Here is a 15,435-nt window from a genome sequence, read left to right as displayed (position 1 = left end):
GGGCAGGACAGAGCATTGGCAGCTAATGCGTGAAAGCAGGCAAAAGGAGAATTTTGCTGCCTGACCTGCTGAGTCTCTCCAGCACTTCCACAATAAAATCCTAATGGATTTTTCAGGCGCCTACTGGCGGCTGCCAAGTGCAACGGCGGCTGACACACGCACACTCACACTCACGCACAGTTACGCAGGCGGGGGACAGGGCAAGCGGGGGAGCGCTGTGTGAGTGAAATTCGCACGGTGCAAAGCCAATGTGATACAGACGCACACCGTGCTGAACAGGAAGGTTGGCGCTGTAATTAAGACGGCTAAAGCACCGTGTACGGTAAGTCCTTTAAAAGAGGGGAGGAGGAAGGAGTTGAGACAACTTTTAAGAAGCCAGAGATACACGGCTGTAAGCTCGGCAGACATTCAACATTACCGGTCAATAACTACTGCTTATGTTTTGTTTTTTTTCCCCCATTGAGCCGATGAAATTCACCGGTCAACACCGGCTACAACCTACGAGAACCTTCGACCTCTCGGCGACCCACTAGGACCACCTGGCGACCCACCTACGGCACGAAAAATCTCGCTACTCTCCATGGCAGCTTCATACTGGTCACCGCTAATTTTTCAACGTTGAAAAATTCACGGCGATCTTAATGAGGCCGCGACTAGTTCCCAGATTGCGGGAACTCCTCATGATCATGAAGACAACTCCCCGGCAACCACCCGCGAACATGTGGCGAGCATGGTCTCCAGCAGTCGCCAAAAAAGTCGCCTAAGTGGGGCTGGTCCATATGTCTTTGAAATTGTTCTCATCAATAAATATATATGACATTTTTAAATCGCATTTAATTTGTTTGGTATTTTACCTTTGATTCTTGGAAGCTCCAGGTGATTCCTGGACAGTTGCAAATATTAAATTCTGGCTATGATGCTGGGGTCAACGCTTTGAGTGGATAGATAACAAAATAGATGGGGATAGTGTGGTGAAGTGCAATTAACCATCCTTTTAACAATGCCACAAGCTTCAGGGTGTGAAACGTTGCCTAAACGTAAACAAGTCATTAATTTTGACATCATTTAGTCCAGTGTTGATGCTGTTGCGGCTCGTATGTTTACTGAAAACTTCCTGTGCTGTATTAAGAATTAAGCCGTAGATTCGGGAAGCAGCACTGCAAGTTTGTGCTCCTGTATGCAAAGTAAAATTGATGCAATGTGGGAGAATCCCTGCAGAGTGTTTTGTGTGGCTATTAATTATTTGGTTTATCTTGATGCGACTGAGACGGCATGACTTCTGATTTGTGTGAGATTGCGATTTTTCTGTGTTCGAAGAAAGTCAAACTCCAATGTTACACCGAACTGTGAGTGTGGTCATGGCGACGAACTTTGTCCCACGGGTCTATCTCTGCTTCAGAGGCTTTATAGTATTTGTGCATTGATGTGCAGTTAATGAGTGTTAGGAGCACCAGTTTGGAAGTGAACCAGTTTTCTATTATTTGGTTGCAATAAGGCGCTTTTGTGATGGTTGGGGGAAGGGGATGATCTTGATTTTTAAAGCAAAATGTGTCCATTATAGTGAAAGAGGGGAACTGAGGTCTCAGCCACGAGGAGTATTCGACGGTGGCAAAGTGGCAGTGGATTAATTACAGCTGGGAACCATCTCGTGCATTTGTAACAAGCCAAGGTTTGACTTGGACTAGTCATATTACAGTGAATTTCCTCGCACGACACCCACTGCCTTCAACTGTCCAACCCTTAGACTCCTCTATCCATGGCCAGTTGGAAAGCCAACAATTGTTTTGTTTAATGTACCTGACAGCCACTCCAGCTGACGGATCCCACCCCGAAATGCTGCCTGACCCGCTGAGTTTCTCCCATCATTTTGCTTTGCTCAAAGTTCAAGCAATTGCAATGTCTTGTGTCCCAATTTTATTTCCTTTTGGCTAGATTCTGAAGGTCTATCGTTAGATAGATTTGAGGTGAAGATTGATAAATATAGATGCTCTCGAGTACATCCCATGAACACTTGTATAAATCAGATGTTAAGTCTCAAACGGAAGTGCCACTGCTCAGGCGTAAATTTTACCATTTGATACCCGGGACCACTGGTGAGCTCTGACGTGGGGAGGGGAGATATGAGGTGGGGGCTTGGGGAGGGATGGAGGGGGGGAGCTTTGAGGTGGAAACAGGGAGACCACAGGGGTGGGGAGCACTGATGTGAGGACCATAGGTTGGAGGGGAGGGGGAGCTCTGAGGCCGACACCACAGTCGGGGGTGGGGGTGGGTGTTGTTACTTTCATCAGGCTTCCCCTCTGCTGTTCTGTAATATTTCCCTGGGACACTCTGTGCCTTGATCCAAAAAGCATAACATATTTAATTCCGCTACCATTTCCTTATTCCCCAATTAAATTTCACATACTCCAATTCTACATGTCTACAGAATCTTTTACAGTTTTTAAAACTTCCTTGATTACTCTTGCTTCCTACTTTCCCTTTCCTTGTTTATTTCATCATTCCCCTCTGTTGAAATCTGAAATGTTTTTGTCCTCTGACTTGTTGCCCGTCATTGGAAGATTGTAAGCCTTCGATCTAGCACTGTCTTGAAGTTCGCTTTCTATCAATGGGTGGATTGTTTCCCTGTAGTCTTTTTGTGCCTAAAGGGATAAATCTTGCTTGTGAACCACCCTCTAATTCTTTAAACTTTAACTATTGCTTGTTCGCTGTCAAACCTTTTAATGCAATTTCAAAATCTATCACAGGCAGTGCATGCCTCGTACCTTCATAGTTTGTTTTAATCAGATTTGAGATCCTGGTTTCAGATTGAACTAAATCACATTCAACCATAATATATAATTCCATCTGCAGCGAATCGTCCGATCAGCAGAGAAGGTTATTGGCTGCAACCTTCCCTCCATTGATGAACTGTACACTACAAGGGCCAGGAAGCGAGCGGGCAAGATCATCTCTGACCCCTCTCACCCTGGCCGCAAACTCTTTGAATCACTTCCCTCTGGAAGACGACTCCGGACTGTCAAAGCTGCCACAGCCAGACATAAAAATAGTTTTTATCCACGAGTAGTTGCTCTACTCAACAGCCAAAAATCTGTAGCCTCCATTTGATCTAGTATTTTGTTGGTTCACATGCTTGATCAATGGTGTTTTATCATTAATGTTTTATTATTATTAATGTTTAGTGTTTTCTGAGTCATTCGTAACTGTCACTGTATGTCATGTTGTTACTTGAGGGTGGAGCACCAAGGCAAATTCCTTGTATGTGAATACTTGGCCAATAAACTTACTTACTTATCACTCTTCCCCAAAGGCTCTCAATGATCAGATTTTAATTCACTCTTTCTCATTGATTATACTGAATGAAAGGAGCAGGTTTCTTCATTGGTTCCTCTACATATTTAACTGGCAAATCACTATGATCTGCTGCTCTCTCATCTAAATTGCTTTGCCCAGTCCATATGTTGATTACAGTACCCCAAGATGATTGTATTATCCTTGTATATGCTCTAATTTCATCATAAAGCACCATTGAACTTGTGATTTGCTCTACATTGCAACTGCTGTTTCAGGTATGTAGACCATGCTCATTAACACCTTTGGCCTCTTCCTGCTCCTTGGATTAATTAAAACGAATCCTCCATGATTTTCAGAAATAAAATGCTTTTCCTTCTACTGGAGTGATCTCATTCTGCACTATCAGAGCGACCACCTACTTCATCTGGTCAAGGCAAATCTGATAAGTTCAGATAGCCCTTGCTTTCTCTCTTAACCCCCTTCCCCTTCCCAGTTCTTGCTGTCTCTGACTACATTCTATCTTTGTCCCGCCCTCTCCCCTGACATCAGTCTGAAGAAGGGTCTCGACCCGAAACGTCGCCCATTCCATCTCTCCAGAGATGCTGCCTCACCCGCTGAGTTACTCCAGCATTTTGTGTCTACCTTCATTTGGTCAATCTTACTTTAGATATCGTGGCAGGCTTAATTCTCACCGCTGGTCACTTTATCATTATCTTCCATAATGACTATTATTCTGTATTTTTATTTCTATATTGCACTATTACTACGGACTGACGCTAAACTGCATTTCGTTGTACCCATATTTGTATTTGTGCAATGACATTAAAGTTGAATTGAATTGAATGCCATCAATTTATCTCTCCTGCTATGAATGTTGCATGCAATCAGATAAAGTGGCTTCAAATTTGTCCTTGCTTGGACTCTAGAAACATGGAAGCATAGAAAAGGCTATTTGGCCCTTTGAGCCAGCACCGCCATTCTCATTGTGATCATGGCTGATCATCTACAATCAATAACCCGTGCCTGCCTTCTCCCCATATCCCTTGATTCCACTGGCCCCGAGAGCTCTATCTAACTTTTAAATTCATCCAGTGAATTGGCCTCTACTGCCTTCTGTGACAGAGAATTCCACAAATTCACAACTCTCTGGGTGAAAACGTTTTTTCTCATTGCAGTTTTAAAGGGCCTCCCCTTTATTCTTAGCCTGTGGCCCCTGGTTCTGGACTCCCCCAACATTGGGAACATTTTTCCTGCATCTAGCTTGTCCAGTCCTTTTATAATTCTATGTTTCTATAAGATCCTCTCTCTCACCCTTCTAAATTTCCAGTGAATACAAGCCCAGTCGTTCCAATCTTTCCTCATTACAGTTCCTTCATTAACCTGGTGAACCTATGCAGCACTGCCTCCATAGCAAGGATGTTGTTGCTCAATTGAGGAGACCAAAGAGCACACAATTCTCTTTAAACTTTCTTCCTCCTACCTTTAAGCTTTGCCCTCTTGTATTTAACATTTATACCCTGCGAGCAAAATGATGACTGTCTATCCTTTCTCTGTCTGTCTAAGTTTTCTCAGCTTCTGAGGGGTCAACTCTCAGCCTCCAAAACACTAGAGAAAACAGTTTGAGTTTGTTCAATTGAAACTGAATTTTGAACTAATTCAAATTTGTTGTTGAAAACAAATTTGTTGTTCCGTACAAATAACGCCCTTTAACCCAGGTAGCATGTTGGTAAACCTAGCATCTGCACTAACTCCAAAGCCTCCACATCCTGTAATGGGGCAACCAGAATGCACGCAATACTCCACATGCGGCCTGACCACAGTTTTATAAAGCTGCAACGTGGCATTTGTGACTCTTGTACTCAGTGCCCCAACCAATGAAGACAGATATACTGTACGCTTTCTTTACCATTCCTTTTGCCTACATTGTTACTTTCAGGGAGTCATGGACTTGAACATCCAAATTCCTTCATACATCAATGGTCAAGAGTATTGCCATTAACTAATATGCTCTTCCCTTACATTTGACCTCCCTAAATGTAAGACCTCACACCTGGCCAGGTTAAACCCCTTCTACCATTTTACGATACTATACGATAGAACTTTATTAATCCCAGGAGGGAAATTGATCTGCCAACAGTCATAAAACACAAAAAACATGAAGCACTGGTCAACCTGAGGAGTACCTTCAGCAACGGACTGGTTCCACCAAGATGCAGGAGATCCTTCGTCACAGGAGATCCTTCTTCCCTGTGGCTGTGGGTCAATCACCATTAGTTGATGTGATCCATGTCTGGTTTTACTGTTGTACACCTGATCCGTAATCCAGCTCGGGTCTTCCACTATGTCAACTAGTGTGCCAGTTCGTCCGTTCTTTAGATTCTTCTAGGAGCTTGAACCTACAACAACTATGTGTATTCATTCTATGTTATGCTAATATACGAAGCTGAACGACTCGGTGTTTATACATCTTCGTACAGTGGCTATCAAACTGTATAACTCATGCCCTCTGTCATGGGGGTAGACTAACTCCATGTGTCTACCTTCGTTTTGTGTCTACCTTCGATTTAAACCAGCATCTGCAGTTCTTCCCTACATGCTATGGATCTGACTCCAGGTCACCATCCGGAGGCCCACACTGAAAGTGCATGTGGTTGGATGTGGGGAAAGGAAATGAAAAGGGAGGCTGAAATGTACTGGTGGCCAAGCCTATCACTTCTGATGTCAATGCTCACAAGCTAAGCAATGGCCATCCAAGGTGATACATCGGAGGGAAACTACCACAGTATACTATTGTCTAATACCTTTCATGTAGAGCAAGGAGATAGAAGAAAGGAGTAGCACCAATTTCACCCAGTTGGGATTGTTTGATTCAACGTTTTTATACATTTTGTCAACTCGTGCAACATGCGTGGCATTGAAAATGATCCTTGACTCTTTAAAATGGCCTGTTTTTTAAACAACGTGCCTCCACCACCGAGGTTAAAGAAAGCGTTGCATTTATATAGCTCCTTCCACCACCTGGGATGTATCAGGATACTTTATAGACAACAAAGGGTTTATCAAATGGAGCGGCTGATTTGACTTGTGCGGCATTGTGATATTCAACCTGCTTTTTGTAGCATTAACCGTTTGTCCTCCAGGACAGATACTTCCCTGGAGGACAAACGGCTCCATCCTGGGATAGATTACCTCCACCTTGATGCTGCCGAAAACTGTTCTGGATACAGTCCTGGCTGTCTTGGCAATGGGATACTCACTGTTGTCCTGCTGGTGGAGTAGATCATAATCATTTTACATTAAAATATGTCCGAGGTATTGACGTCGGCAGAAAGGTAAATAATGTTGGCTAGGATAACCTTCGCTGCTCTTTGGAGCATTGGGTAAAGTGACTTCTCTGCCAGTACTGCGTTGAGAATCACTATCGACGTTTAATGGCTCCGTCTTGTCTAAACATTATTTTCCTTTGTTTTAAAGCAGTTGGTGGACTATGGGGACAACTGCCAGCGCTGCCCAGCAAGCCGTGTCCACAGGACCATGCAGTGACAATGGGCAGAGCAACGGTACCACCGATAGCAGGCGTTCCATCAGTGTCAACTCCTTCCAGACCCTCAGCATCCACAACAAGGCCAAATCCATCATCACCAACAAGGTGGCACCTGTGTTGATCACGTGAGTCCGGCTATTCAAATTCCCCTGTGCTGGCATAACCACAGTCCCAATGACCAAATATATCCATCAATATTATAGAAACTTACAAAATTCTTAAGGGGTTGGACAGGCTAGATGCAGGAAGATTGTTCCCGATGTTGGGGAAGTCCAGAACAAGGGCATCACAGTTTAAGGATAAGGGGGAAATCTTTTAGGACCGAGATGAGAAAAACATTTTTCACACAAAGAATGGTGAATCTCTGGAACTCTCTGCCACAGAAGGTAGTTGAGGCCAGTTCATTGGCTATATTTAAGAGGGAGTTAGATGTGGCCCTTGAGGCTAAAGGTATCAGGGGGTATGGAGAGAAGGCAGGTACAGGATACTGAGTTGGATGATTAGCCATGATCATATTGAATGGCGGTGCAGGCTCGAAGGGCCGAATGGCCCACTCCTGCACCTATTTTCTATGTTTCTATGTTTCAAAGCAGATCCTTCTCCACTATGTGTAGGAAGGAACTGCAGATGCTGGTTTAAACCAAAGAGAGACACAAAAAGCTGGAGTAATTCAGCAGGTCAGACAGCATTTCTGGAGAAACGCAATAGGTGACGTTTCGGATTGGGACAGAATTGAGGTGTGAAGAAGTGTCTCGACCCAAAATGTCACCTATTCCTTTTCTCTAGAGTTGTTGTCTGACACGCTGAGTTACTTCAACTTTTGTGCTGATCCTTCTCCACTGTCCTGAGCTTCAAGTAAAATGTTACATAGAGGTTTACAGCGCAGACACAGGCCAAACATACAATCTCTTGTTTATACTTCATGGAAACATCGTCCCATCTCATTTCACGCTAATATATATCCATCAATATTATATTTATATAGTTCCACCTTTCACTACATCCTTGCTCTGTGCCAAAACGTTCCACACTCCCCAGCCTGTGTTTAAAGAAGTTTAAACATAATTTCCCCCTTAAATTTGCTACGGGTTATCCTTAATTCACATCACCTTCCAAAATCCATCTAATCCATTCATTTGTCACCTTTATCAGATCACCTTTCAGAGAAAAAAACCTTTGCCCGTCTTGTGTTTCTTGATTCAGATTCAGATTCAGATTCAACTTTAATTGTCATTGTCAGTGTACAGTACAGAGACAACAACATTGATAATTGTAACCTCTCAGTTCTGGTATCACGCGTGTAGATCTTATTCTATATCCTGTATTCCTGTTCCAATACATAGCTCAGAACAATTGATGTACCACCAGTGAGAAATCTATGCAGGCTTTGCCTAGATTCTCTGTAACTCATTTGCTTTTGACTTCTATCCCTCCATGGAAGATCTGCCCTCCTTACTAAGGGGTACCTCCACCTGGCTCTAGATCAACTAGCATTTGACTCTTAAATGTTTTATCGATACGGGGCCAATTAAGATTTAGTTTAGAGATGTAGCACGGAAACAGGCCCTTCGGCCATCCGGGTCTGCACCGTCCAGCGACCCCCACACATTAACACTATCCAACACCCACTAGGGACATTTTTTACATTTGCCAAGCCAATTAACCTACAAACCTGTACGTCTTTGGAATGTGGGAGGAAACCGGAGATCGCGGAGAAAACCCACGCCGGTCACGGGGAGAACATGCAGACAGCGTGCGAAGGTGGGATTGAACCTGGGTCTCAAGGCTGTAAGGCAGCAACTCTACTGCTGCACCACCGTGACTGCCCAGCGCGTCCCTCCACCCCCGAAACCCTCCCACCGCCCCTTCTCCCTCCTGCTCCTATCGCAGGGTGAACATTGGACAATAGATGCTGCCCTTTAAAGAAAAATACAAAGAGTTGTTTAGTCTTGGTAATTATTGTCCTTATTCTCTATGTCTCTCCCTTGCTCCATCTTTCTTTCATTCTTCTGTTACCCATCGGACTCTCTGAGGACAAATATCATCCAGGCTTCTTGTTATGGATTTCCATCTCGTGATCTGTGGACAGCTAGTGAGGTTATTCTTCATTGTGATGGTTCTGAGGGTCAAGGAAGACTTCATTCTTTAATGGGTCACACCATCACCCTATATACCTGCCCATATACTGACTGGATGAAGTGGAAAGTTGGTACAAATGCAGCTTCCCCTCGCTCTTGAGGCACAAAGACCATAGACCAATGTCAAAGATAGACAGAAAATTAGGGCATCTTTCCTAAAATGAACCATCTTGGAGAGAATGGGCAGAATGTTGGAAGCTTTACTTCATTGTGATAATGTAAGCTTATAAGATTTATTTATTTGTTATTTTTTATTTATTTCAGTTATAACTGCAAGGAAGAGTTTCAGATTCACGATGATCTGTTGAAAGCAAATTTTGCTGTTGGGAGGATTTCAGACAACTTACCAGAACATCATTTGGTTCAGGTAAGGAAAACAGTGTAAACTGGTGTGATGGTCCTTGGGAGAAGTGAGGGACTTGGAGTCATAGAGTGATAACGTGTGGAAACAGGCCCTTCGACCCACTTACCCATACTGGCCAACTGCTACACTAGCCCCACCTGCCCACACTGTCCCAGCGACACTAGCCCCACCTGCCTGCATTTGGTCCATATCCCTCCAAACCTGTTCTATCCATGTACCTGTCTTAACTGCTTCTTAAATGTTGGAATAGACTTTTGGGATAAATAGCACGCTGGCTGATTAGAAAAATCCTAGGTCCAGTTGACTCTTTATACTGGCTACACAAAGGTGCTGGAGAAACTCAGCGGGTGCAGCAGCATCTATGCAGCAAAGGAAATATGCAACGTTTCGGGCCGAAACGTTGACGTTGCCTATTTCCTTCACTGCATAGATGCTGCTGCACGCGCTGAGTTTCTCCAGCATTTTTGTGTACCTGGGATTTTCCAGCATCTGCAGTTCCTTCTTAAAAGACTCTTTATACTGATTCATTAACATAATCAGGATAGTGAGAGTAATACACTGGAGGAGGATTTAATTACCTAATTTCATCCCAGGGCCCAGATATTTAACTACATCACAAACAATTAGCTCCCTGTGAGCACATATCCAATTGCCTTCTAATAGGTCCTGCTTAATCCGAGTCTGTCTGTCGGTGTTTTATTTTAATTTTCATCATCCTTTTGTGTGGAGATTCGATGTCCTTCATCCTGAATGTCCTGCAGGTAGTGCAGCCTGTCTTTAACAATGTTCCTATGTTAATGTGTGTGACACAGCATGCAAGGAAAGTGAGTTACGTGGCTGCTATCAGCCAGTTTCATTTAAAAGATGCCTGCCTTCAGGTGCCAGGTGGCTGTGAATTGTTCTCCTGTTTCGGTGACACATTGGAGACTTAACTGCCCGACGTGTGAGATGATATCGCCACCATCGCTTTACATTATTGTGAACACTTTCTCATTTATTTGCTCAAGTGGTTCCTCTTCCCACTTCCTGGAGAGACAGTCCTCCACCTTTAAGGGTGGAGTCCGTGAGGACTATCTGCACAGTTTCCATCTTTGTCGCTGAGTCATTGAAGCATCAATTGAAATCGAGCTTCTGAGCTATTAAAGCGGCAGATGTTGATGAACTGTATCTGCAGCCAAGAGCTGTGCTGTTTCACCTTCATGGATATTAGTGACTGACATCTGATGCTCAAAATGAAAAGCAAATGGTGTCACAGTGCAGTAATCCCAGAGAATGGCCTTTAAAGAGATCACCACTTGAGTGTACAGTAAAGGCATCGACCTGTAGCTTTGACCATTACCCTCTCCACAGAAGCTGCCGAACCTAATGAATATTTGAAATTTTATTTTGGTTTAATATCTGAGAGTTGAGTCTGATATATCGGCACAGTTCTAATTGAGAATGTTGTTATATTAAGAAAGAATGTGTCTATCATACGAAAACACAACCTATATTCTTGATTTTAAGTCGGTCAGTGTTGCAAACTCTCAAATAGTGTATCAAGTGTTGTGGAGCAGAGGTGGTAACTAAAGCTCCTGTCCAACTTAGGTGATTTTTTTCGGCGATTATGCTGTCGCCGGGGTGTCGCCTGTATGGTCATGAGTAGTCTCATCAAGTCGCCGCTAATGTATTTCTGGTCACCGCTGGATTTTGAAATGTTCAAAACCTTTCGGCAACTGTGGGCTTGTTGTAGCTTGTCTTCTCCTGTCGTAGGTTGCCGCCAGGTGATGTTGGTTGTCGCCGGGTGCCGACTTTGGTGAATTCCATTGGCGACTACCTACGTCAACCAGCGACAGGTACCGGCGACTGAATGGTCATCAGTTGTCTTCAGTTGTCACCGACAGGGTCATTGCTTGTCGCAGGTGGACGTAGGTTGACTTTGCTTGTCGCCTGTGTGGTCGTAGGTGGACGTCTTAATGGGTCGCCGGTTGTCGGTAGCTTGACGTCGACTAGGTATCAGCTTGTCGTAGACATTGTCGTAGGGGGTGGCCCAGTCACCGCTTTTTTGGCAACCTGCTACGACTGTGACAGTCGCTGGAAATCACCAAAGTGGGACAGACCCTTAAATTCACCCAGGGGGTTCAGATAATAGAGACAAAATACTTAGGACACAGATCCGAAATGTTTTCTTTTGTTGAGACTTACCTGCTTGTGATATTAACTTCACGTCAGAATTGGAGTCATGTTGGATGCTACTGGATAGATGGATAAAAAGAGGCCAAATGTTCTTTCTTGTGTGTGTTCTGACACTGTGTTGTCATGTCCACAGTTTTATGTCGGATGGGCTGTGGGTGTGTGAGGAAGATGTTCTCTTAAGGGACTGTCCCACTTAGGTGATTTTTTTTTCGGTGACTTGCCAGCACCCGTCATAGTTGCAGCAGGTCGCTGAAAATTTCAAAATGTTGAAAATCCAACGGCGACCAGAACAAGGTACGACTCTTTGGGCGACCACTCACGACCATGCATGGGTACTGAACTGTATGGGATTGAGAGCCCTGCGTTTGATCTGTAGTCATTTCTTCTTTCTTCCTCATTAGATCCCTTTCAACTGACCCCTCCACCCAATCATCTTCCCGTTCTCTCCTTTCTTCTTCTATATCCCCCTCCCTGCTCCACTCTATATTATTTTACTTCACCCCCCCCCCCCCCCTTCAATTCTGACACCAATCCCACCCCTCGGTCAATTTGCTTCTGGATTTGCCGCTAATTTAACTTTCCATTGTATTTCAGGGGAAATATTTCATGGTTTGTGACATCTACAGCAAGATTGACGTCTTGAACACCTCAGGCAGCCATGGAGTGCCCAACTTTAGACAGGCCAAGGGGAACTACCCAGTCTTTGGAATGGGGCAACCCAGTCTGAATGGTTTCCAAAAGGTTCTCCAGATATTTCAACAGGAAGGTTATGAGGTCAGTGAGCAACTTTGCTTTTTATTAATAATCCTCTGGTTGGTTTATGTGGAGAAAATCTGAACTTCCTGTGTTGTCTGTAGGACATGTCCCCATTCCACACAGGAAGTGTTTGGCAGTTTACACAAAAAAGCTGGAGAAACTCAGTGGGTGCAGCAGCATCTATGGAGCGAAGGAAATAGGCAACGTTTCGGGCCGAAACCCTTCAAGTGTTGGCTCTTTTATAAAAAATCTCTGCAGATTCGAGGATGAGGCTGCATTAAAATAATGGGTAGTGATTGCAGTCATAACAATTTATTTTATAATAACAGGACATTAAATGGGGCCATCCCATGGTTAAAATTAATCAAAAACATTGCAAACTCTCTTACTGAAACTTGAATGAATTAATACTTTATTGTCACATGTGACAAGTCACAGTGAAATTCTTTGCTTGCGTACCTTGCCGCATAAGGGCGCTGACAATGTTACAATACACATTATCCGCACCAGGTCCCCCCCTTCCCCCCCCCCCCCCCCCCCCCCCCCCCCCCACCTTGGTGGTCACCTCATGCCGGGTCCCCATTGTCCATTTTTCACCCTATCTCCAACCCCCCCACATCAGGTTCTCGCTCCACGTGCTCCGTCTTCATCTGTTGGTCGACGCCCCATCGACCGCCGCACCGACCTCTCCGTTATCGCTGCCGCGTCCTCCCCGGGCGCCTCCGTGGCGCCGACCCAGGACCCAGCATCTACGGAGCGAAGGAAATAGGCGGCGTTTCGGGTCGAGACAATTCTTCAGACTACAGTGTGAAGTCTCGACCCGAAACGTCACTTATTTCCTTCGCTCCACAGATGCTGCCTCACCTGCTGTGTTTCTCCAGCATTTGTGTCAACCTGTACAATTAAGGTTCATTTCTGCATGTTGTTTTAGTATGTTGTCTAAGTCTATGTGCATGTGATGCTGCTGCCAGCAAGATATCCATTGTATCCATTCCTCATTACACTTGTTCATATGACAATAACATTTAATGGGTCAGGCAGCAACTGGGGAAAGAGTGGACAGGCAACGTTTCAAATAATGGAGCCTTCCTCAGTCTGAAGAAGGGACCCGACCTGAAATGTCGTCTGTCCTTTCTCTCTGCCGATGCAGCCTGACTTCTTGAGTTCCTCCAGCAGTTTGTTGTTAATTCAAGATTCCAGCACCTGCAGTTCCTCGTGTCCACATAAAATGGATCTATTTCTGGTGGTCCTCCCAGGCTGACATGAATCGATTGTTACATTGCTGACGCTAGGATCTTGAAGTGTATATTGTTGCTGCCGTTTCCACATTGCAACAGTGACTCCCCACATGCAAAGCTCTTGGCCGTAACGAGCTAGAACGCTGAGTACACTTGAAAATTGACAGAGAACTATCACGCTAATTCTCTTAAAATATATTCTTAATCTTTGCAGGAAGTTCTGTACTTCTGCGTTCGAGAGGAGCCCGTGGTCTTCTTGCGTGTGGACAACGACTTTATCCCATACACCCCCAGACGGAAAGAAAATCTTCACGAGAATCTTCACAACCTAGGGAGAGATGTGAAGGTGGAACAGCTGGAGCTGACCATCAGGAAGGAGGTAAACGGATGTGATTTGTCCTGGTTATCTTGCTGAAGTTAATCACTCCACTGAATGTAAGATGTCACAAGGAGGTGTAGGTTAAGGAGATTCGCATTTCAACCCATTGACTGCACAGCGACCTTCAAGCACCTGAGAAGGGGAGAGAGAGGTGGGGGGGGGGGGGAGAGGAGTGGAGACACTTTTAAGAAGTATAATAAAGTTTAGCGGGCATTTTACCAACTGGTAGGTCTTCTGAAAACTCCAATGAGCCAATCAAAATACCCGGTCAGCGACGGAGATTGCCTACGGCTGCCCTCGACTGCCTGTAACTAAATAGCGACCCCCCTCCACTGCACTACGAGTTCAAAAGAACCATGCCGACCAAATTTTACTCGCGGAAAAATTTTCAACATGCTGAAAAGTTTCCGCAACCTAACTGAGGCCATGAGTATTCGGGGACTTCCCTCGAGCATGAAGGAGAGTTCCGGCAACCTCATAGGACCTCCTAAGACCACGTGTCGACCATGCTGCGAGTTTGATGGTCGAAGACACTCTTCTAAACTCACAGATTAGGTCGCCCAAGTGGAACGGCCCCTTTTGGACAAGGGTTTGGATGAAAATATACCCAGGCAAGATGATCCTAAAGTGGGTGGTTTTGCAGATAGTGAAGATGGTTGTGAAAATTTGCAGCAGGATTTTGATCATTTGTCCAAGTGAGCTGAGGAATGGTTGATGGAATTTAATGCAAAAAAAAAAAGTGAGGTGTTGCATTTTGGAAAGTGTAACATGGGCAGGACCAACACAGTGAATGGTTGGGCTCTGGGTAGTGTTGTAGAGCAGGGGGATTGAGGAATGCAGGTGCACAGTATTCTGAAAGTGGAGTCACAGGTAGATCGGGTGGTCAAAAAGGCTTTTGGCACATTGGCCTTCATCAGCCAGAGTATTGAGTATAGAATTTAGGAGGTCATGTTACAGGTCTATAAGACATTGATGAGGCCACATGTGTTCAGTTCTGCACACTGTATTTTGGGAAAGATGTTGTCAATTTGGAAAGGATACAGAGAAACTTTACGTGGATGTTGCCAGGACTAGAGGCTCTGAGCTATAGGCAGAGGTTGAGTAGGCTGGGACTCTATTCCTTGGAGCACAGGAGGATGAGGGATGATTTTATAATGGTGTATAAGATCATGAGAGGAATAGATCCGGTAGATTTACAGAGTCTCTTGCCCAGATTAGGCGAATCAAGGACCAGAGGACATATGTTTAAGGCGAAGGGGAAAATAATTAATGGGAATCTGAGGGTTAACTTTTTCACACAAAGGGTGGTGGATGTATGGAACAAACTGCCAGGGGATGTAGTTGAGGCTGGGACTATCCCAACAATTAAGAAACAGTCAGACAGGTACATGGATAGTACACAGAAATGCTGGAGAAACTCAGCGGGTGCAGCAGCATCTATGGAGCGAAGGAAATGGGTAAAGTTTCGGGCCAAAACCCTTCTTCAGACTGATTGGGGGTGGCGGGGAGAAGGAAGGAAAAAGGAGGAGGAGGAGCCCGAGGGCTGGGGG

General features: G+C 44.7%; 1 protein-coding gene across 3 annotated transcripts in view; it reads left to right on the top strand.

Moving 5' to 3' along the window:
• Positions 1-15,435, top strand: part of LOC129713010 (paladin-like) — a 162,411-nt gene that overhangs the window by 32,595 nt on the left and 114,381 nt on the right. For 2 of the 3 annotated variants that reach the window (XM_055661856.1, XM_055661854.1), the window contains exons 2-5: positions 6,766-6,960; positions 9,238-9,340; positions 12,107-12,286; positions 13,721-13,885. In XM_055661856.1, the coding sequence (XP_055517831.1) occupies positions 6,779-6,960; positions 9,238-9,340; positions 12,107-12,286; positions 13,721-13,885 (630 nt within the window). In that variant the 5' untranslated portion in view covers positions 6,766-6,778. The remainder of the gene's footprint in view (positions 1-6,765; positions 6,961-9,237; positions 9,341-12,106; positions 12,287-13,720; positions 13,886-15,435) is intronic. The other variant, XM_055661855.1, reaches the window with a different exon arrangement.

This window comes from Leucoraja erinacea, chromosome 34 (genome assembly GCF_028641065.1).
Source record: "Leucoraja erinacea ecotype New England chromosome 34, Leri_hhj_1, whole genome shotgun sequence".
In the NCBI taxonomy this organism is placed as follows: Eukaryota; Metazoa; Chordata; class Chondrichthyes; order Rajiformes; family Rajidae; genus Leucoraja; species Leucoraja erinaceus.
This window is presented reverse-complemented; position numbering and strand designations above follow the sequence as displayed.